At 39.5% G+C, this 23,736-nt stretch overlaps 1 protein-coding gene and 1 pseudogene across 1 annotated transcript in view; one reads left to right on the top strand and one right to left on the bottom strand.

The window, feature by feature from the left end:
- Positions 1–12,349, top strand: part of C20H1orf185 (chromosome 20 C1orf185 homolog) — a 31,125-nt gene extending 18,776 nt beyond the window's left edge. Inside the window, exons 4-5 of the mRNA XM_073008012.1 lie at positions 10,308–10,344; positions 12,045–12,349. Of these exons, the coding sequence (XP_072864113.1) occupies positions 10,308–10,344; positions 12,045–12,349 (342 nt within the window). The remainder of the gene's footprint in view (positions 1–10,307; positions 10,345–12,044) is intronic.
- Positions 12,350–22,146: 9,797 nt separating this feature from the next.
- Positions 22,147–23,736, bottom strand: part of LOC103224831 (cofilin-1 pseudogene) — a 54,920-nt pseudogene continuing 53,330 nt past the window's right edge.

The raw sequence follows: 23,736 nt of genomic DNA, 5'->3' as shown, positions 1-23,736 counted from the left end.
CAATGAATCCAGGAGTTGGTTTTCTGAAAAAAATAATAAAATAGTCTGCTAGCTAGACTAGTAGAGAAGAAAAGAGATTGTTCAAATAAATACAACCATAAATGACAAGGGGGATATTACCAGTGACCCACAGAAATACAAATAACCATCAGAGAATATTATGGAGACCTCTATGCACATAACTAGAAAATCTAGAAGAAATGGATAAATTCCTGGATACATACACCTTCCTAAGACAACCAAGAAGAAATTTAATCACTGAACAGACCAATAATAAGTTGTGAGATTCAGTCAGTGATAAACAGGCTACCAACAAGAAAAAACCCAGGACCAGATGGATTCATAGCTGAATTCTACCAGATGTGCAAAGAAGAGCTAGTACCATTCCTTTTAAAACTATTCCAAAAAATTAAGGAGGAGAGACTCCTCCCTAACTCATTCTATGAGGCCAGCATCATCTTGATGCCAAAACCTGGCAGAGAAACAAAACAAAAAGAAAACTTCAGGCCTATATCTTTGATGAACACTGATGCAAAAATCCTCAACAAAATACTGGCAAACCAAATCCAGCAGCACATGAGAAAACTTATTCACTGTGATCAAGTAGGCTTTATTCCTGGGATGCAAGTTTGGGTCAACATAAATCAATAAATGTGATTCATCATATAAACAGAACTAAAGAAAAAAACCACATGATTGGACTGGGCACAGTGGCTCACACCTGTAATCTCAACACTTTGGGAGGCCAAGGAGGGCAGATAACCTGAGGTTGGGAGTTCAAGACCAGCCTGACCAACATGGAGAAACCCCGTCTCTACTAAAAATACAAAATTAGCCAGGCGTGGTGGCATATGCCTGTAATCCCAGCTACTCGGGAGGCTGAGGCAGGAGAATCACTTGAACCTGGGAGGTGGAGGTTGTGGTGAGTCGAGATCACACCATTGCACTCCAGCCTGGGCAACGAGAGTGAAACTCTGTCAAAAACAAAACAAAACAAAACAAAACATGATTATCTCAATAGATGCAGAAAAGCCTTTCAATAAAATTCAGCACAACTTCATGTTAAAAAGTCTTAATAAACTAGGTATTGAAGGAACATACCTCAAAATAATGAGAGCCATCTATGACAAACCCATACCCAGCATCATACTGAATGGGCAGAAGCTGGAAGCATTCCCCTTGAAAACAGGCACAAGACAAGAATGCCCTCTCTCACCACTCCTACTCAACATAGTACAGGAAGTCCTGGCTAGGGCAATCAGGCAAGAAAAAGAAATAAAGGGCATCCAAATAGGAAGAGAGGAAGTCAAACTATCCCTGTTTGCAGATAACATGATCCACTATCTGGAAAATCCCATTGTCTCAGCCCAAAAGCTCCTTAAGCTGATAAACAACTTTGGCAAAGTCTCAGGATAGAATATCAATGTGCAAAAATTACCAACATTCCTATACACCAACAACAGTCAAGTTGAGAACCAAATCAGGAATGCAATCCCATTCACAATTGCCACAAAAAATATAAAATACCTATGAATACAGCTAATCAGAGAGGTGAAATAACTCTATAAGAAGAACTACAAAACACTGCTCAAAGAAATCAGAGATGACACAAGCAAATGGAAAAACCTTCCATGCTCATGGATAGGAAGAATCAATATTGTTTAAATGGCCATACTGCCCAAAACAATTTATAGATTCAATGCTATTCCTATTAAACTACCATTGACATTCTTCATAAAACCAGAAAAAAACCATTTTATTTTATTATTTATATTTTGATTTTCTTTTTTTTTTTTTTTTTTTTTTTTTTGAGATAGAGTCTTGCTCTGTCACCCAGGCTGGAGTGCAGTGGCGTGATCTGAGCTCACTGGAACAAAACAGAGCCTGAGTAGCCAAGGAAATCCTAAGCAAAAAGAACAAAGCTGGAAGCATCACACTACTCCACTTCAAACTATACTGTAGAGTTACAGTAACCAAAACAGCATGGTACTGGTACAAAAACAGACACATAGACCAATGGAACAGAACACAGAACCCAGAACCCAGAAGTAAGGCCACACACCTACAATGATCTGATCTTTGACAAACCTGACAAAAACAAGCAATGGGGGAAGGATTCTCTATTCAACAAATGGTGTTGGGATAACTGGCTAGCCACATGCAGAAGACTGAAACTGGACCCCTTCCTTATACCATATACAAAAATTAACTCAAGATGGATTAAAGACTTAAATGTAAATAAAACCCAAATGTATAAAAACCCTGGAAGACCACCTAGGCAATATCATTCTGGACATAGAAATGGGCAAAGATTTCATGATGAAGATGCCAATAGCAATTGCAACAAAAGCAAAAATTGACAAATGGTATCTAATTGAACCGAAGAGCTTATTCACAGCAAAGGAAATTATCAACAGAGTGAACAGACAACCTATAAATGGGAGAAAATGTTTGCAAACTATGCATCTGACAAAGGTCTAATATCCAGCATCTATCTGGAACTTAAACAAATTTACAAGAAAAAAACAAGCAACCCCATTAAAAAGTGAGCAAATGACATGAACAGACACTTTTCAAAGGAAGATATACCTGTGGCCAAGAATCATTTGAAAAAAAGCTCAATATCACTGATTATTAGAGAAATGCAAATCAAAACCACAATGAGATACCATCTCACCAGTCAAAATGGCTATTACTAAAAAGCCAAGGCTAGACATGGTGGCTCATGCCTGTAATCCCAGCACTTTGGGAGGCTGAGGCAGGTGGATCACTTGAGGTCAGGAGTTAGAGACCAGCCTGGCCAACAAGACAAAACACCATCTCTACTAAAAAATACAAAACTTAGCTGGGTGTGGTGATACACGCATGTAATTCCAGCTACTTGGGAGGCTGAGGCAGGATAATCACTTGAACCCAAGAGGCAGTGGTTGCAGTGAGCTGAGATCATGCCACTGCACTCCAGCCTGGGCGACAGAGACTCTGTCTCAAAAAAATAAAAAATAATAAAAAAATTTTTAAACATGCTGGTGACACTACAGAGAAAAAGGAATTCTTACACACTGTTATGAGAGTGCAAATGAGTTCAATCATTGTGCAAGACAGTGTGGCAATTCCTCAATTCTTAAAAACAGAAATACCATTTGACCCCACAATCCCATTACTGGCTATTACCCAAAGGAATATAAATTGTTCGATTATAAAGACACATGCGTGTGTATGTTCACTGCAGCATTATTCACTAGAGCAAAGACATGGAATCAACCTAAATGCCCATCAGTAGTAGACTGGATAAAGAAGATATGGTACATATACATTATGGAATACTACACGGCCATAAAAAAGAATGAGATCATACCCATTGCAGGAACATGGATGGAACTGGAGGTCATTATCTTCAGCAAACTAATGCAGGAACAGAAAACCAAATACTGCATGTTCTCATTTATATGTGAGAGCCAAATGTTGAAAACACATGGACACATAGAGGGGAACAACACACACTGGGGCCTATAAGAAGGTGGAGGGTGGGAGAAGGGAGAGAATCAGGACGAAATAACTAATGGGTACTAGGCTTAATACCTGGGTGATGAAATAATCTGTACAACAAACCCCCATGACACAGGTTTACCTGTGTAACAAACCTGCACATGTACCCCTGAACCTAAAAGTTAAAAAATACATATATTTAAATCAAAAAGAAATCTTATTTATATTTGTACATATTTTATTTTAAAAATTGTAATAAAATACACATAACAAAATTTACTATTTTAACCATTTTGAAGTGTACAATTCAGTGGCATTAAGTGCATTCACGTTGTGCAACTATCATCACCATTCATCTTCAGAGTTTGTTTGTTTGTTTGAGACGGAGTCTCACTCTGTCACCCAGGCTGGAGTGCAGTGCTGCAATCTCGGCTCACTGCAAGCTCCGCCTCCCGGGTTCATGCCAGTCTCCTGCCTCAGCCTCCCGAGTAGCTGGGACTACAGGCGCCCGTCATCATGCCCGGCTAAGTTTTTGTATTGTTGGTAGAGATGGGGTTTCACCGTATTAGCTAGGATGCTTTCAATCTCCTGACTTCATGATCCGCCTGCCTCCACCTCCCAAAGTGCTGGGATTACAGGCATGAGACACCATGCCGGCCCAGAATTTTATTTTTTTAAGACAGAGTCTTGCTCTATCGCCCAGGCAGTGGTGCAATCTCGGCTCACTGCAACCTCCTCCTCCCAGGTTCAAACAAGTCTCCTGTCCCAGCCTCCCAAACAGCTGGAATTACAGGTGTGCACCCCCATGCCCAGCTAATTTTTGTATTTTTAGCAGAGGTGGGGTTTCACCATGTTGGCCAGGCTGATCTCGAACTCCTGACCTCAAGTGGTCCGCCTGTCTCGGCCTCCCAAAGTGCTGGGATTACAGGTGTGATCCACTGTGCTCAGGCCATGATGTCTTTTCTTTTACATGTGGATGATTTGATTTGATAATATTTTACTTACTTTTTTACATGTCTGTAAATGAATGAAATCAGCCTCAAATTTCCTTTCTTTCTTTCTTTTTTTTTTTTTTTTTTTCCTTTTTTTCCCAGAGACAGAGACTCACTGTTGCCAACCAGGTTACCATGGAATGGTATGATTATAGCTCACTATAACCTCGAACTCCTGGGCTCAAGAGATATTCCCACCTCAGCCTCCCGAATAGCTGGGATTGCAGGTGCTCGCCACCACACCTGGCTAATTTTTGTATTTTTAGTAGAGACGGGTTTTCACCATGTTGGCTAAGCTGGTCTCAAACGCTTGGCCTCAAATAACCCTCCCACGTTGGCCTCCCCAAAGCACTGGAATTACAGACATGAGCTACTGCAGCTGGCCAAATCTTCTTTCCTATATTGTGCTGTCAGACCTTTGTAGCAAGGTTATGCTAGGCTCATAAAATGATTGGGGAGGGTTTCTTCTTTTTCTATACTCTGAATAGTTTGTAAAAGAGTAACTATTTGTTTTTGAATGTCTGTTAGGCTCAAATAGTCTTGGATTTAAACTGCCCTTGCAGGAAAATATTTAACTATTAAATCTATTACTTCACAGTGTTGTGTGACAAGGATAATTATTTGGGTGAAATACAATATAAATGGTGCCCCCTAGAGTTGCTATTGTTGTCTTAGATTTTCATTCTTTTTTTAAAACTTGTACAAACCATTATCATCATTTTTGTATTTTTCTCAGTAACACTTCAGTAACACACAAACCCAAACTCTTAGTGTGTTATAACAACAAAGGTTTATTTCTCACATTGCGTATCATCTGTGGGTCAGCATTGGCTCTACTTGGCATGTTCTTTTCATTCTGGTATCCAAGCTGAAGGGATAGTCTCTATCCTAGAACCTCCTTTCCTTGTGACAGAAGAGAGATGTGGAACCACAGTGTTGGCCCTTAAAGCTTCTATCTAGTCACTTCTGCTCATATTTTATTGGCCAAAGCAAATTTCTTAGTCAAGCTTGATGTCAGTGATACAAAAAAAGTATAATTAGCTCACTGAGAATGGCAAATTATTAGCAGCAGTAACGCGCTCTTCTACATACAGGTACCATACAGTCAATGTTTACTTAGACTTACCAACAAATTGATCACTTTCAGTGTCTTTCATGGCTTCAACATCAAACTGTTATTCTGGGATGACTTTTGTTTTTGTGCAAATTACATCCTTCAGAATTTATTTTAGTGGGTATCTTTTGTTTCCAAACTCACTTGGTTTTGGTCATCTGAAAATGACCTTTTTTATTCTCCTTCTTTCAATGGATTCTAGGTTGACACTCCTTTTCTTTTAGTAGAGGGAAAATATGCCTTCTGGCTTTCATCGTTGCCACTGAAATAATACTAGCAGTCTAATTATAGTTCATTTTTGTTCAGTTTTTCTAATGTGTATCTTAGGTTTAGATTGCTTTATTTATGTTTAATGTTGGTTGTGATTTGTTTGGCTCTTTGAATCTGTGGATTTTTGCCTTTTTCAATTGTGTGGAACTGGTATCATTTATTCTCCACATGGTTGGTATAATTCACTAGTCATCTAGAGTGTCCTTTATGGAAAAGTTTTTAGCCATGAATGCAAATTCTTTGGTAGACATAGGGCTATTGATGTTACTATCTCTCCTTGAATGAGTTCTAGTAATTTGTGCCTTTCAAGGGATTTTCCACTTCATCTAAGTTGTCTAATTATTGGCATAAAGTTGTTCATAATATCCCTTTATTACTTATTTAATGTATCTGGTACCTGTAGTGATATTCTCTTGCTCACTTCTGATATTTATTTGTGTTTTCTCCCTTTTTCCCCCCTAATTGTTCTGGCTAGAGTTTTATCAATTTTATTAATATTTTCAAAGAACTATATACTTGTTTTATTGATTTTCTTTGTTGTTTTCTGTTTTATTGATTTCTGCTCTAGTTGCATTATTTCTGAGCTCAGACTTTTGATAGTTTAGCCCCATCCAATTCAAAGGAATCAGTGATCAGACTCACCCAAAGTAAATTATTGTATCTCAGTAAGGAGAAGAGAACACAAATATTTAAAGGAAATAAATTTTCCTCTAGAAAACTAGAGAAATGGGAAGAACTCTACTGAAGTTTTGCTATGTTCAACAGACGTGTACAGTGATATTAAGAAGAGATAAGGCCAGGGATGGTGGCTCATGTCTATAACCCTCGTACTTTGGGAGGCCAAAACAGCAGGATCACTTAAGCCCAAGAGTTAAAGACTAGCCTTGGCAACACAGACAGACTCCATCTCTACACCTCCAAAAAAAATTAGCTGAGTGTGGAGGCACATGCCTATGGTTCTAGCTACTTGGGAGGCTGAGGTGGGAGGATCAGCTTAAGCATAGGAGGTTGAGGCTGCCATGAGCCCGTGATTGCACCACTGCATTCCAGCCTGGACGAGACAGTGAAACCCCATCTTAAAAAAAAAAAAAAAAAAAAAAAAATCAAGTACTTGTAATTAGCCCTGAAGTACTCCAAACTTTAGAGGTTGAGCACTAGTCAGTGTGGTAGAAAGAGAACCAAAAGGTGTCCCAAAAGCCTAGTGAAGAAGGTGTTTAAGAGGTGGGAGTTATGAACTGTGTCAAATGGATGTATGTGTGTGTATATTTATTTTTTATGAACCACTTGAAAGTAGAATGCATATTCTTTCCTTCACTCCTTAATACTTCAGTGTACATACTAAGAATGAAGACACTGTCTCATATTATTATAGCTTAGTTTTCAAATCAGGGAAATTTAATATTGATTCAAATACTCTCTCAAATATATATAATTTTTTTTTCTTTTGAAACAGAGTATCTCTCTGTTGCCCAGGCTGGAGTGCAGTGGCGCAATCTAGGCTCACTGCAACCTCCGCCTCCCGGGTTCAAGCGATTCTCCTGCCTCAGCCTCTGAAGTAGCTGTGATTACAGGCATGTGCCACCACGCCCAGCTGATTTTTGTATTTTTAATAGAGACAGGGTTTCACCATGTTGGCCATTCTGGTCTCGAACTCCAGACCTCAAGTGATCTGCCTGCTTCAGCCTCCCAAAGTGCAAGTGGGGGATTACAGGTGTGAGCCACCGTGCCAGCCTCACTCCTGAGTATTATTAATTAGAGATTATAGATTGATCGCACAATCAAGATGTTTGTTTTTTGTTTTTGCCACACTGTATTATTCCTATTTTTTACCTTTGCAATAAATAAACGACCTGTGTGAAGACACTTTGAAACCACACAGATATCCTTCTCTTTGTCAAACTTTACTCTCTAGCTATAGAAATTATTTGTGCCTGAGTAAATCTTAACTAAACTGTAGCAAAATGGTGATTTTCCAGCTCTGCCATTCCCATCCACAATTGTCATTTAGCATTCTGTGAATGTAAGGAAGCAGCTGTCCCTTCTCTGTCATTTTATTACCACTACGGATTTATGGATTTCTATTTCATTCAGTAGATTATAATCCACCACTACCATTATTTAGATGCCCAAATTTTCCCAAATCTAGTTAGTAGGTACAGCTTCAAGATTGTTCTTCTGTCTTTTTGATACATTCCCACCATTTTCTGAATTTTTTCATAACTGCTGATATATAGCATCATTTTTAACAGTTGAAAGAATATATATTGTATTAATATCTATGTATCATAATGCATTTAACTATTTCCTTACTCTTGGGATTTTAAAAAAATTAGTTAATTAATTAATTATTTTGAGACAAGGCCCTGCTTTGTCACCCAGGCTGGAATGTAGTGGCACGATCATGGCTCACTGCAGGCTTGACTTTCTGGGGGTTGCACCTCAACCCCCAGAGTAGCTGGCTCTACAGGCACGCACCATCATGCCCGGCTAATTTTTGTATTTTTGTAGAGATGGGGTTTTATTATGTTGCCCAGGCTGGTCTCGAACTCCTGGGCTCAAGGGATCCACCCATCTTGGCCTCCTAAAGTGCTAGGATTACAGGCGTGAGCCACTGCACCCAGCCATATGCTTGGGTTTTGAAATTGCAGGTTTTAAAAAACAGTGTTGGGTGAATATTCTGGTAGCTGAATGTTTATACAAAACCTAAATTATTTACTTGGCATAATAAATTTCTAGAAGTGGGTTTATTAAGTTTCACTAGAAAAAATTCTACCTGTGTACATGTAGCAGTATATAAGAATGCCCATTTGTCATTCCCTTATTTTGGGTAGAATTTTAATCAGTCTAGGGCCTTAGTCTTTGGTTCCCAGATCAGCAATATCAACATTACCTAGGTGAGCCTATTAGAAGTGCAGACTCTTATACCCCAACCCAGACCTACCGAGTCAGAATCTGCATTTTAACAAGCTCCCAGGGTAATCTGTCAGCACATCAAACTCTAAGAAGGAATATTCTAAAATAATTTATACAGGAGTCACAGAATGAATTGGTCTTAAATCTAGACAAGGTAAGGTCAGGAAGCCCATACTGGCATTTGTTAATAAAAGGTGAAAGTGACAAAGAATTAAAGTTGGCTTTGTAAAAAGTGCTGGTTGGGTGCAGCAGCTCATGCCTGTAATCCCAGCACTTTGGGAGGCTACAGTGGGAGAATCACTTGAGCTAGGAGTTTGAGACTGGGCAACAAAGTGAGACCCCACCTGTACAAAAAATTTTAAAAATTAACCAGACATGGTGGGCATGCACCTGTTGTTCCAGCCACTCAGGAGGCTGAGGCAGGAAGATCACTTGGGCCCAGGAACTTGAGGCTGCAGTGAGCTGTGATCATGCCACTGCACCCCAGCCTGGGTGAGAGAATGAGACCCTGTCTCAAAAAAAAAAAAAAAAAAAAAAAGAGGTTTATTCTAATAAAATGAATATAAGTATCCCAAATAAGCTTTTTTGGGAGACAGGCAAATGCAGATCAGCACAGACCACTGACACATTTTCTCCCACAACATAAGACATGCCACTATTATCTCTCCAGCTTCAACTTCACTCACTCCATCCCAAATGCTCTAGGCTTTAGCCTATTGTTTATCTAGTGATCTAAGAAAAACCTGAGTTAGAATCACGTGCAGAATGTGTTACAATGCATATTCCCAACCCCATTTCTAGAGAATCTGTTTCAGAAGGGTCTGATATTATAATCAAGAATCAGAATTTTAACATGCACATCAGGTAATTCTAATGCCCTAAAGTTTGAGAACTACTACACCACTACACTTCCGAGAACATATCTGGAATATATTGTTTAAACAATGTTTTATTTGCGATAAAAAAATATTCCCAAACCAGGCATGGTGGCGCGCACCTGTAGTCCAGCTACTCAGGAGGCTGTGACAGGAAGATCGCTTGAGCCCAGGAGTTCGAGGCTGCAGTGAGCTATGATCATGCCACTGCACTCCAGACTGGGTGACAGAGCAAGTCTCTGTCTCTAAAAAAAATAAAAATAATATTCCTATTTCTATAAAGACCTTCAACCAGAATTCACTTTTTTGTTATTATTGCTGTTAGTTCATTAAACAAGTCTAGGGATTCTAATTATTTTTTAGCCTCCTCTAGTTCTGACCAAGTTGCTGAGGATGGAGAGAACGAATCCTATTTGAACTGTTATTCCTTATCCTGAAGACTGCCTCTTTGGACCAATCCAAATTCATTTCAGATGACACTTCAACTTTTTCTTTTCTCTCAGTATATTTTGGTGAAAGAAATTCTTACTGTGGAAAGAAACATTTTCCGTTAAAAAATTATAATGTCAAAATGTGTTACTCTTATATAAAATATATGAAAGAAGTTATATAAAAACTACTCTGATTTTAAAATACAAATAACTTTTTTTAATGTAGGAGGAGCAAAGGAAAAAGGAAGCAGCACATATAAAAGGTATTTTTTCTCAATAATTTATTAGAAGAAATCTTAATGAACTTTAGCAATTCACATCTTGAAGAATCAAGAGGTTATCCTAAATGTCATCTGAGTATCTAATGGTACGAAAATGTAAGGGAAGCATTAATTTATTATTATGTAAAAGGGCATAAATTTTTTAGAAAAAGAAACTTGCAATATCATATCTTAAACTAAAATGTGAGGTTTTAATTTTTATCTCTTATTTGTACCCAAAGTTACCATAGTCAATGTCTAACAGTAATGCTTGAGGATAAAAAGATATTGCATATCACATCTTAGTACCTCAAAACACTACCTCCTACATAAGTTTAGAGATGCTGAATATAAAAGATAACAAGATATTTTACAGAGCTTTAAAAATGTAGAAAATACAAAAGTTAATATGTTTAGACCAGGCGTGGTGGCTCATGCCTGTAATCCCGGCACTTTGGGAGGCCGAGGTGGGCAGATCACTTAAGGCCAGGAGTTCAAGACCAGCCTGGCCAATACGGTGAAACTCTGTCTCTACTAAAAATACAAAAGTTAGCTGGGTGTGGTGGTGCAGGCCTGTAATCCCAGCTACTTGGGAGGCTGGGTCAGGAGAATCGCTTGAACCTGGGAGGCGGAGGTTGCAGTGAGTCAAGACTATGCCAATGCACTCCAGCCTGGGTGACAGAGCAAGACTCTGTCTCAAAGAAAAAAAAAGATATGTTTGCAAGAATGGCCTTATACAGAAGTTTTTTAAAAAGAAAAGTTAATATGTGAAGTGTTATAAAAGGTATTATAGAATATTTTATAGATATTGTATTTTCTAAAACAGCATATCTTAATGGCAAATGTGCAGCCTAAATATTATAATGGGAAAAGCATGAGACAAAGAATGAGAATCTAGGCTAAAATCTATTTTGTATCTGATCTGTAATGGGTCATTTATCTAAGTCTGTTTATTATTTTCATGAAGTGGTGCTAACAGTAACTACCTTGAAGAATTATTAAGAGTATAAATAAGACATAGAAGTATATCAAAATGCTTTGTAAATTGAAAGTCTCTACAGGAAGGTTTGTTACTATTATTGGTATAAAGCCAATTCATACACCCTTCCCAATGCAGACCAAGTATTTTCTAATACATGCCTAAGGAGGCATGTACTTTTCTTTTTTGATGTTGAGTTGTCCTTATTTTAAAATGAAACAAATTAGTTATAAAATCCTTTGCTCCAAGTAGAAACCATGTATCTTACAAATGATTTTTGCTTGGTTTTGAGTTTTAAAGATTACTGTAGTAGTTATTTCTAATATCATAAATAATTATTTCTTTCTCAGAAAGTTGAATTTGTAATGCAATATTTACACAGATTGAGTAAGCAAGAAATGATAGTTTATTAATTATACCAGTATTGTTAAAATTTATTTTTAAAACAAGGCAATCAGTCTTTTCTGATTTTAAGGAACATTTTGAAACATTTCTAGCCTAATTAGTCTTTTTCTGTTTAAGCAGGTTGATTTCATTTAGAATAGTCTTTTCTATTCTTGATTATCATGAAAATATTGCTAATTCCTAATTACATATAACACTGTGTGGATGATGATAGCAACTATTTCTTTATAGCATTATCCTGCCCATTCTGACATTGTCCTTATAATTAAGAGTTGGCTCATGAATATATAATATTCATAGTAAATCTATGTTTTTACAGCAATTAAAGACCATTCTAAAGATGAATCCCACCTTGCAACAAAAAGTGTCATTTGTGATCCCTCAGAGACCAGCTCTGCAACAAATCGCAGCAATGTTACATTAAGCTTATCAACATTGCCATCTGATTCTTATTACAGCCGAAGTGTAGAAGCAGCTGATGACTGGTTTTCTGATGATTCTCTAGTGAAAAGGAACTCTCCAATGCCTTCTCTCGGGGAACCTCTAATGGAAAAAGTATTTGCATACCTGTCAACCATTTCATTAGAAGAGGGTGCTGAAAATGTACTGAATGACACTTTATGATCATCAAAAAGATGACCACATTAAGGGAAAATGTTCATGAAGAAACACAGAGGTTGAAATACAAAACTTTCCACATAATATGGAATGACTTTTTTCTTTTGAAACCTTGTATACACTGAAATCGGGTAAAGTTGAAACTGAATTATCAGCTTCTGAGTCTCTTAATATGTCCATACTAATATTACTTTTTTTCTTCTTTACAATAGAGTGGCTCTACTTCCCTTATTGGTTCTTATTTCTAGAAACAAAATTAGGAAGAACTGGAGTGATGTCATGAACATTAAGCTTAACTCTCATCCAAAGACGTATTAAGTAAAATGAGTGTATGTCAACAAATAGGAGAAAAACATTTAAAACTTTTCAGCACAAAAATAATATATATTTTTTTTCTTTGAGATTGAGTCTCGCTCTGTTGCCCAGGCTAGAGTGCAGTGGCGTGATCTGCAACCTCTGCTTCCAGGGTTCAAGCAATTCTCCTGCTTCAGCCTCCTGAGTAGCTGGGATTACAGGCGCCTACCAAGACACCTAGCTAATTTTTGTATTTTTAGTAGAGATGAGGTTTCACCATGTTGGCCAGGCTAGTCTAGAACTCCTGACCTCAAGTGATTCACCCGCCTCGGCCTCCCAAAGTGCTGGGATTACAGGCATGAGCCACCATGCCTGGCCAGAAAAAATATATATTTTTGAATAAAATATCCACAGCACTTCCTTATACTTTTGATGTTTTCAGTTTTATTTCGATGTGGGTAGGGCTGGGTGGAATATATTAGTTTTTCTGAATTTAAAACACATAAATTACTTATAATTCAAATATTACCATGTTATGCTTTTAGTAAGCAGTATAATTTTGCTCCTGTAAGATAGCTTGAAATGCTGAATCCAGAAAATAGACCAGGCACAGTGGCTCATGCCTGTAGTCCCAGCAGTTTAGGAGGCTGAGGTGGGCAGATTGCTTGAGCCCAGGACTTTGAGACCAGACTGGACAACATAGTGAGACCCCGTCTCTTCAGAAAATGCAAAAATTAGCCTGGTGTGGTTGCACATGCCTGTAGTCCCAGCTACTTGGGAGGCTAAGGTGGGAGGACCATTTGACCCCTTGAAGGTTGAGGCTGCAATGAGTGGAGAATATGCCACTGCACTCCAGCAGCCTGGGCAACAAAGTAAGACCCTGCCTCAAAAAAAAAAAAAAAAGAATTCAGAAAATAATTTTCTTTTTCCTTTCGTATCTCTATTTCTCAGAATGTTCCTCACCCTCACACTACTATGATAAAAATGCTTACAGGCACCTGACTCACGCTAGATGATTTAGAGTTTCTCTCCAGTCTATGAGACCCTTGGTCAAATTTCTATTTACAGTTCTGAGGGATGTCGGACACTTACTATGTAATCTTTTCTTTTCTTTTTCTTCCTAAACATTCTCCATGTAATTAATATTTTTCTTCCCCTTGGGAAAAAAATGACTCATTAACAAGCATATTAGCTTTTGTGCTTAAATTACCCATACTAAGACTTATTCATACCTTCCTGAGAGATAAATCATGCCTCCTACAATAAAGGCAAAGAACTCTCCCTCAAATACGTTTATAGCATTACCCAGGCCTGTCATTCCTATTCCAAGGGCAATTGCAAAAGGAGTTAGAACTGCTCTCTCTTTTGAAGCACCTGGTCATTTTCACACAGTGTGCTGTGGGTTCCAGCACATCTACAGCTATCCTCACCTAAATCTAAGTAAGTTCAAGCTCTATAAGAGGCAGTAAAAACAAAAATTGTAATTGTCCTCTGTCTCTTGGTGTCCTGAAACTTCTGTTTTACTTCCAATCCCAGAGAAGGGAGTTATTTCTAATTTTGATGATGTCCTAAAACTTCCCTAGGAATTTGAGGTTGGAGGTAAGAGATTCTGGCTTTCATCTGACTCTTCTCTGGAATAGAGGAAATACAAACTGGGGAGCTATGGGTTGCCATTCCTACCATGTGGCTTAGGAAGGGAAAAAAACCAAAAACACCAAATATGCGGTGAGGGGGCAATGAGACATTTGCAAAGTGAAAACTGGAGACGAGAGATTAGAAGAGTGTGATTTCTGACTTTCTAACAGTGCTCTCTTCCCTTGTCCCAGCCCTTCATGAAGTATGGCTATAATGCCTACTCTTGGCTTGGTAGGGTATTCTTGTATCCTAATTATAAAATCTCCTTTTTGCTTAAGCTAGCAAGATTCGATTTGTATTACTGGCCACAGTCTCTAAGGCCTCGCTTCAGCTGTTGTTCTTTGCTTTGTTAAGGTATCTTGGTAATTTTATAAGAAATCCCCCTTTTGGCATAAACTAGAAAGACTTTTGTTTCTATTACTATAATCAAAGCATCCTGCCTGACCAAATTCTTGTTTATATTACAAATTATAAATAGATTTATGCATATAAAGTAATTTTTATTCCATAATAATATAATAAATTGAATTTCTTTCTTTTTCCTTTTCCTTTTTTTTTTTTTTTTTTTTTTGAGACAGAGTCTCACTCTGTCACCCAGGCTGCAGTGCAATGGCGCGATCTCGGCTCATTGCAACCTCCGCCTCCTGGGTTCAAACGATTCTCCTGCCTCCACCTCCTGAGTAGCTGGGACTACAGACATGTGCCAACACATCCAGCTAATTTTTGTATTTTTAATAGAGACGGGGTTTCACCATGTTGGCCAGGCTGGTCTTGAACTCCTGACCTCAAGTGATCCACCCACCTCGGCCTCCCAAAGTGCTGAGATTACAGGCGTGAGTCACCGCACCCGGCCATAAATGGAATGTATTTCTTAAAAACTTAACACATTTACTCATTTATTAAAATCTTACTCCATATCATAGGTATATACACTGTTCTATTTGAAAAGTCCTGTGAACAATACTTATGAAATTATGCCAGTCTAGAGTAATCTCATTTTCAAGAACTATAAAGGATCTGAGATTTCACTCTTTATGGAAGCTGACAAGGTATCCTGCAACAGTTTCGTGTCTTTTGGGTTAGAAACAAGGGGCAGCTTATTGTTCATAGCAATAACAGTAGTCAGAGTATCATCATTTTTGACATCCTTTTGCATTACTTCCTGGGCCCGCAGTTCCTGCAGGCTGGTGTGAAAGAGGGTCAAGATAATGCCTGCACCAGCAGTGGGTTGCATTACAGGAAGGAGTTTAGGGAACCAAATATTTTCAAATGGACGGTAATGCATACCTGCCCTTTGTACCAGAGGGAGCCACTGTCTCTCTCTTCCAGGGTTGTTCACTATATGAACATCCTTGAAAAGATAATTTGGAACATAGGCAGTCTGTTTCTGCTCACAGACATGCAGGCATGTAAGAGACCCACAATTGACACTGACATGGGGTATTAATTACAGATCTTTTGATTACATATACCTGAAAAGCAACTCGAATTGGCTTGAGGAGAAAAGTTTTGTTTTGTAAACAGAATCCAAATAATGTTTGAACAATTAAATGTAGGAAGTACAAGGTTGTAACTGGGTCTCAGGAACAGGTGTAACAGGTTCAAATTCCATCAGGACTTTCCCTATTTTTACCAGTCAGGGTTCAGTGAGGGAAGAACTACTTTTAGGATTGGGGTAAGAGATTTATTATTGGAATTATTATATCTTACACAATTGTAAGAGGAGCCAAGGAAGTGAAGTTTAAGGAGAGAAATTGGAGAATCAGAGGAGTCACCAGCAAGATAATCTGAAACTCTGACCAAGAGCTCTTTTGAAAATAAATAAATAAATAAAAATAAAAAGTAAAACTTTTTTTAAAGTGAATAACTAGAGAAACCACTTTGTCCAACTGCCACAGTAAGACTGTAGAGGAAAGGCTTGTGGGAATATCTACAGGAAGCTGTACCTCAGCAGCAACTGCCTTTGGGTGTACAACGTAGTTCCGTGTTTCCCAGCCTGGAAATACGGGATAACATTTAAAAATGTGTTTTATTTTTATTTATTTATTTTATTTCTATTTTTTGAGATGGAGTCTCGCTGTCGCCCAGGCTGGAGTGCAGTGGCACGGTCTTGGCTCACTACAACCTCCACCTCCTGGGTTCAAGCAACTCTTTGCCTCAGCCTCCCACATAGCTGGGATTACAGGCACCAGCCATCACGCCCGGATAATTTTTTTTTGTATTTTTAATAGAGACGGGGTTTCACCATCTTGGCCAGGCTGTTCTCAAACTCCTGACCTCGTGATCCACCTGCTTCAGCCTCCCAAAGTGCTGGGATTACAGGTGTGAGCCACTGCGTCCAGCCTATTTTATTTTTATTTTATTTTATTGAGACAGAGTTGCACTATTCTACTCGGGTTACGATTTAACTCCTGGACTCAAGCAACCTGCCTCAGCCTCCCAAGTAACTGGGACTACAGGAGCACGTCACTGCACCCAGCTTGCAACTGCCTTTGACACTATGATGCCAAGCATCTGGTGGCAGACCCAGGGCCACTGTTTGCCCACAGGATCAGCAGTTGGGAGGGAGAACCGGACACCGAAAAGAACTGGACATAGGGCAGAGGAGTGAGGACAAACTGGAATCCACTGACCTCTCTATAGTGTGTTTCCACATCTGAGCAGATTACCTTCACAGAATAATGGCCTCTGCTTAGATTCTGCTTTCCAAATATTGCACAAATTCCTCTTTAGGCCATCTTCAGCCAAGAACTATACATAGAAAAAGATTCTGAGAAATGTAATTCTAGCTTAACTAAGTTAATACAGTACAAACCACCGTCTACCCATTATCAATTTAGCATTCACTTACACATTTTTTTTTTTTTGAGATGGAGTCTTACTCTGTTGCCCAGGCTAGAGTACAGTGGCACGATCTCGGCTCACTGCAACCTCCACATCCCAGGTTCAAGTGTTTCTCCTGCCTAAGACTCCCAAGTAGCTGAGATTACAGGCACAGGCTGCCACACCTGGCTAATTGTTGTATTTTTAGTAGAGATAGGGTTTCACCCTGTTGGCCAGGCTGGTCTTGAACTCCTGACCTCAGGTGACCCACCAGCCTTGGCCTCCCAAAGTGCTGGGATTACAAGTGTGAGCCACTGTACCCAACCTAATTTACACTTTAACCATACTTAAAACCTCCAAATAAAAACAATAGCGGAGTAATGTTGACAAGATATCCCTCCACAGCAATAGTAATTTAACAGGCATCCACAGACAAAAGTGCTTTTGTTAAGCTTTGGGATCCAGATAGGAGTTTGTGAAACGCTGATGCAGCCCAACACCAAGAGGGCCTTTTCTTTTTTTTCTTTGAGACAGAGTCTCACCCTGCCACCCAGACTGGAGTGCAGTGGCATAATCACAGCTCACTGCAGCCTCAAACTCCTGGGTTCAAGCAATCCTCCTATCTCAGCTTCTTAAGTAGCTAGACTATGATGTGTTTCACCATGCCCAGCTAATTTTTTTATTTTTTTGTAGAGACAGGGTCTCCCTTTGTTTCTAGGCTGGTCTTGAATTCCTGGGCTCAAGCAAGCCTCCCAAAGTGCTGAGATTACAGGTATGAGCAACTGCACCTGGCCTAAAGAGGGCCTTTTGAGAGGGCAGAATCGCCCTTGTTGGCCCATCTGGAAATGACCCATTTTCCCTATTGACTCAGCTCTGAGTCATGTTTGGCCCTAGTCCTGCTACTAGACCCATTAACCCAGGGACCTGGGAGGAGTCACACCCATTTATGCTTCAGGGTGACAGACCTGCTGACCTCAATCCCCACCGTGTACACAAATGGCTCTGAAACTTGACTGTAGCCCCTCTCAGCAGTGGTCAGAAATCAGAAGTGGCATAGGGTCCCAGAAGGAGACATACCCACCTGAGTCCCCAGGGCCATTTTGCCAACCTCAGTTCCACAAGAGACTCTGAAATAGTTGTGACACTTGGCTGCAGCACCTCCCAGTAATGGTCAGAGATTGGAACTGCTTATGGCACAGGAACCCAGAGAGAGATATGCCTGCCTGAATCTGTGGAAAAGGCTTGCTGACCTCTGTCTGGCTGTGGACACTGAAATACCCCTGTGACTTCATTCTGTTCTCTCTCAGCCATGGACCAGGATAGTACTGCCTGCCAAGAGACCTAGTAAGTGACCCAGCAGGAAGTTTCCCAGGGACACAGAGGAAGCCATACATGGCTGTACACCTAGCATCAGGCCCACTGTCTGTAGACCCTGAAGTGGATCTTCATCCCAGCACAAGCCCTGTGGAATAAGGTCCTAGAGACATTCTAATCTCCTCAGGGACCAGAAAGGATCCATACCCACTAGAGCTCCTGGTAACAGGCCTGCCATCTGCAGACCTTACTGCAGACACAGAAGTAACCATGTCACCCAGCTCCAACCCCATTTGACCATGATCCCAGAGGCAATCTTATTAATTTGAGAGCCTAATAAGAGAAGTTCTTAACCTACTGAAACCAATCTATAAAGACTAGAAGTGGTGCTTTTGCCTTCAAATGCAGACACCAAAGCAAACTATATGGATAATGAAGAATCAGGCACACATAACACCACCAAAGGAAACTAATAAAGCTCCAGCAACTGAACTGAAATGAATGAAGATCTACAAATTGCCTGAAAGAGAATTCAAAATAATTAAATGAGCATAATGAGATGTAAGAAAATTCAGTTATACAACTAAATAAAATTAGGAAAACACTACATGAACAAAATGAGACTTTAATAAAGAAATAGTAACCATGAAAAAGGAACCTAACAATTCCAGGAGCTGAAGGATACCATAAAGAAAAGTGTAATAGAGAGCTTCAATAGCAGACTCAAACATGCAGAATAAACAGTTGGAAAACTCAAAGACTGGTCGTTCAATATTAACCAATTAGAGGAACAACAACAACAAAAGGAATGAAGAAAGCATCGGAAACCTCGGGGACACCCTCAAGTGTATGAATGCACAGATTTTGAGAATCCAAGAAGGAGAAAGAGGCCTGTCTGAAACTCCCCAAATCTTGCGAAGGAGACGAACATCTGGATTCATGAAGCTCAAAGAATCCCAAGAAAGATAAACCCAAAGAAGAATACACTGAGGAATAGTACAGTCAAATTGTCAAGAATTACAGAGAATTTTGAAACTAGCAAAAGAAAATAAACTATACAAGGGAAACTCCATAAGGTTAACTCAGCATAGACTTGCAAGCCAGGAGGGAGGGAATTGATACATTCAAGGTGCTGAAAGAAACAACTTCTGGCCATGAATACTATAACCAGCAAAGCTATCCTTCAGAAATAAAGGAAACGTAAAACTTTCCTAGACAAAGAAAAGCTGAGGGAATTTATCACCACTAGACCAGCCTTAAAAGAATTGCTAAATGGAGTTATTTGAGTTAAAACAAAGGATGCTTGTTAACAAAATGAAAACATATGGGCTGGGAACTCATACCTGTAATCCCAGCTCTTTGGGAGGCCAACGTGGGTGAACCACCTGAAGTCGGGAGTTTGAGACCAGCCTGGCCAACATGGTGAAATGCTGTTCCTACTAAAAATACAAAAATTATCTAGGCATGGAGGTGTGCCTGTAATCCCAGCTACTTGGGAGGCTGAGGCAGGAAAATCATTTGAATCTGGGAGGCAGAAGTTGCAGTGAGCCGAGATCACACCACTGTACTCCAGCCTGGGCAACAGAACAAAACTCCATCAAAAAAAAAAGAAGAAGAAGAAGAAAGAAAGAAAGAAAAGAAAACATATGAAAGAAAAAAACTCAATAGTAAAGATATAGTCAAGTTCAGAATACTCTAGTACTATAACAGTGGTATGTAAATCATTTTTAGTTATACTATAAAAGTTAAAAGACAGAAGTATTAAAAAAAACTATAGCTAAAATAATTTGTTACTAAATACACAGTTTTAAAAGATGTAGTCTGGGTATGGTGGCTCACATCTGTAATCCTAGCACTTTTGGAGGCCAAGGTAGGAGGATTGCTTGAGGCCAGCATTTGAGACTAGCCTGGGCAACACAGTAAGACCCTATATCTACAAAAAAGAATTCAAAAACAACAAAACAAAACAAAAAATGTAAATTATGACACTGTTCTGCAGTGGCAGGCATATGCAAACCTACCCCTAATTCCAAAGAAGCTGAGAGGCTGAAGAAAGAGACTGGCATATCCAGTTTCTCAGAAAGAAACATTTAATAGAGTCTTACAAGCAGAAGCCATGTCCCAGCAGCCACAGATGAGATGGTGGATCTCCACACCATTACTCTCCAGACCCAGGGCTTATATACCACAGGGAAGGAATGTGTAGGACAATTGAAGTAAACCCCTCAGGGAAAGGCAAGAATGCTATGTGAATCTGCATAAGGGCAAAATTTATGATCAAGGTTGTTTTGACTTAAGGCCAGGACTTACAGTAGTTAAGGTAGAGCTCTTAGAGGCATTCCTCTGATTAACAAGGGTTAATCAGAAGTCAGCATGGCAGATAAGCATCCAGGATGAAGTTGCTTTAACCTCCACAAATATCATAAACAAAATTTGAGAGGAAGGAGTAAAAGTGTAAAGTTTTAAAGATGTGATCAAAGTTAAGTTGTTTTTAGCTCAAAATAACTTGTTATAACTATAAGATATATGTAAGCCTCACAGTACTCACAAAGAAACACCTATACAAATACACAAAAGATAAAGAGAAAGGAATCAAAGCATATCACTATTGAAAATCATCAAGTGACAAAGGAAAACAGCAAAAGAAAAAGAAGAGAACAAAAGATCGATGAAGTAATCAGAAATACCAGGCACGGTAGCTCACAATCGTAATCCCGTCACTTTGGGAGGTAAAGGTGGGTGAATTGCTTAAGCTCAGGAGTTTGAGACCAGCCCGGGCAACATGGCAAACCTTATCTCTACAAAATATTTAAAAATTAGCCAAGCATAGTGGCACACACCTGGAGTCCCAGATACTCAGGGGCTGAGGCAGGAGGATCATCTGAGCCCCGGAGGTCAAGGCTCCAGTGAGCCAAGGTCATGCCACTGCACTCCAGCCTGGGCAACAGAGCAAGAACCTGTCTCAAAAAAGAAAGAAAACAAAACCAAAGTAACCAGAAAACAACTAATAAAACAGCAGTAGCAGGTCCTTATCTATCAATAATTACCTTGAATATAAATGGATTAAATTCTACAGAGTGGCTGAATGAATTTAAAAGAAACACAAGATTCAACTATATGCTACATACAAGAAAATCACTTTGGCTTTAAGGACACACATAGACTGAAAGTGAAGAGATGGAAAAAAATTTTCTATGAAAATGGAAACTAAAGAGAACAGGGGTAGCTATACTAAAATCTGATAAAATAGATTTTAAGTCAAAAAACTGTAAAAAGAGACAAAGAAGGATATTATATAATGATAAAAAGGGTTCAATTCAATGAGAGTATATAACAATTATAAATATCTATGCACCCAGTACTGGAGCACCCAAGTATATAAAGCAAATGTTAATAGAATTAAAGGAAGAGATACACTTCAGTACAGTAACAGTAGGTGACTTCAGTACCCCACTCTCAGTAACAAATAGACCATCCAGACAGAAAATCAACAAAGTTAAACTACACGCTAGACCAAATAGACCTAACTGACAGTTACAGACCATTTCACCCAACTGCTGCAAAATACACATTCTTTTCATCAGCACATGGAACATTTTCCAGAAAGATCATATGTTTGGCCACAAAACAAGTCTTAACACCATTTTTTCTTTTTTTTTTTTTTAATCGAAGGTCCCTTACTGGCCCTGCTTCCATGACTATCAATGACCAGGGGAAAAGTGAGAGAAACCAGCCGGCACAGGGAGGGGGCATCTCCACAACATTCTATTTATGCATAGAACTAAACAGACAAGCACAGAGTCACTATTGCGGTTAGAAGTTGGCAGCATGGGAAGGGGGAGGAACAGGTAGGGAGTGGGGATGTTGTTAAAAAAAATACAGGTCACTCCACAACTGGAGTTCCTGGGGAAAACTTGGTCTGCTTCAACCAAAGAGGAATCAGAAGATCAAAAGCAGTTTGGGAAGGCCAGAACCGTTAGGGATGGAAGGAGGAGGGAAATCCAGGGGGTGTGGGATCTGTTTGGAAACTGGGGTGAAGGGATTGCCCTCCCTCTGCTGGTATCCTCCCAGTCCCTCCAGTCTGGCAGGAAGCGGGCAGCCTGCAACCCCCGAGGGGAAGTGTGGGGCTGCCAGATGCTCCAGGTAGGGGGCCAGAAGGGGCTCACAAAGGCTTGCCCTCCAGGGAGATGACGGCACTGCCCCCCAGCTTCTCTGCCAGAGTGCAGCGGTCCTTGACCTCCTCGTAGCAGTTTCCTTGTAATTCATGCTTGATCCCTGTCAGCTTCTTCTTGATGGCGTCCTTGGAGCTAGCATAGATTATTTTGCTCTTAAGGGGCACAGACTCAGGGGCCCAGAAGATAAACACCAGGTCCTCCTCCTTGCTCTCCTTGGTCTTATAGGTTGCATCATAGAGGGCGTAGCGGCAGTCCTTATCTGGCAGCATCCTGACAAAGGTGGCATAGGGGTTGTCGACAGTCTGGCCCACATCGCCCACCAGGATCTCCTTGCCCTTCTCCAGGATGATGTTCTTCTTGTCCTCACTCAAGCAGAAGAACACCACCTTCTTGTGCTTCTTCGCCTCCTCTGGCGTTGAAGACTTACGCACTTCATGTCATTGAACACCTTGATGACACCATCAGAGACCAGCCACCACTGAGGCCATGTTTCCGGAAGTGAAAAGGAGAGGGCACGGAGAGCCTCAGAAGACACCGTTGCTAGGACCCAACTGAACTAAGTCTTAACATCTTTAAGAAGATTTGAATCAAATCAAGTATATTTTCTGGACAAAATGGCATGAAACTAGAAATCAACAAACAGGAGTAAATTTGGAAAATTCACAACTATGTGTAAATTAAACAATGTGCTCCTGAACAACCAATGCGTAAAAGAAGAAATCAAAATGGAAATACAAAAATATCTTGTGAAGAGCTAAATAGAAACAAAATATCCCCAAAATTATGGGATTCAACAAAAGCAGTTCTAAAAGGGAAGATTATAGCTAATAAACACCTACATTAAAATGGAAGAAAGATCTCAAATAAGCTAATGTTATACCTCAAGGAACTAGAAAAAGAACAAGCTAAGCCCAAAGTTAGTAGAAGAAATGAAATAAAGATCAGAGAAGAAATAAATCAATACTAGAAAAACAATAGAAAAGATTACCAAAACCAAAACTTGGAATTTTTATATTATATTTATTAATACATAATTATTATACATATTTGGGGGTATTTTAGTATTTTGATATATGTATACAATGTGTAATGATCAAATTAAAATTATTGAGACATCCCTCACCTCAAACATTTATCTTTTCTTTGTGCTGG

This window comes from Chlorocebus sabaeus, chromosome 20, assembly GCF_047675955.1.
Source record: "Chlorocebus sabaeus isolate Y175 chromosome 20, mChlSab1.0.hap1, whole genome shotgun sequence".
NCBI classification, from domain to species: Eukaryota; Metazoa; Chordata; class Mammalia; order Primates; family Cercopithecidae; genus Chlorocebus; species Chlorocebus sabaeus.
The sequence above is the reverse complement of the archived record's forward strand: the minus strand, read 5'-3'. Positions and strand labels throughout refer to the sequence as shown.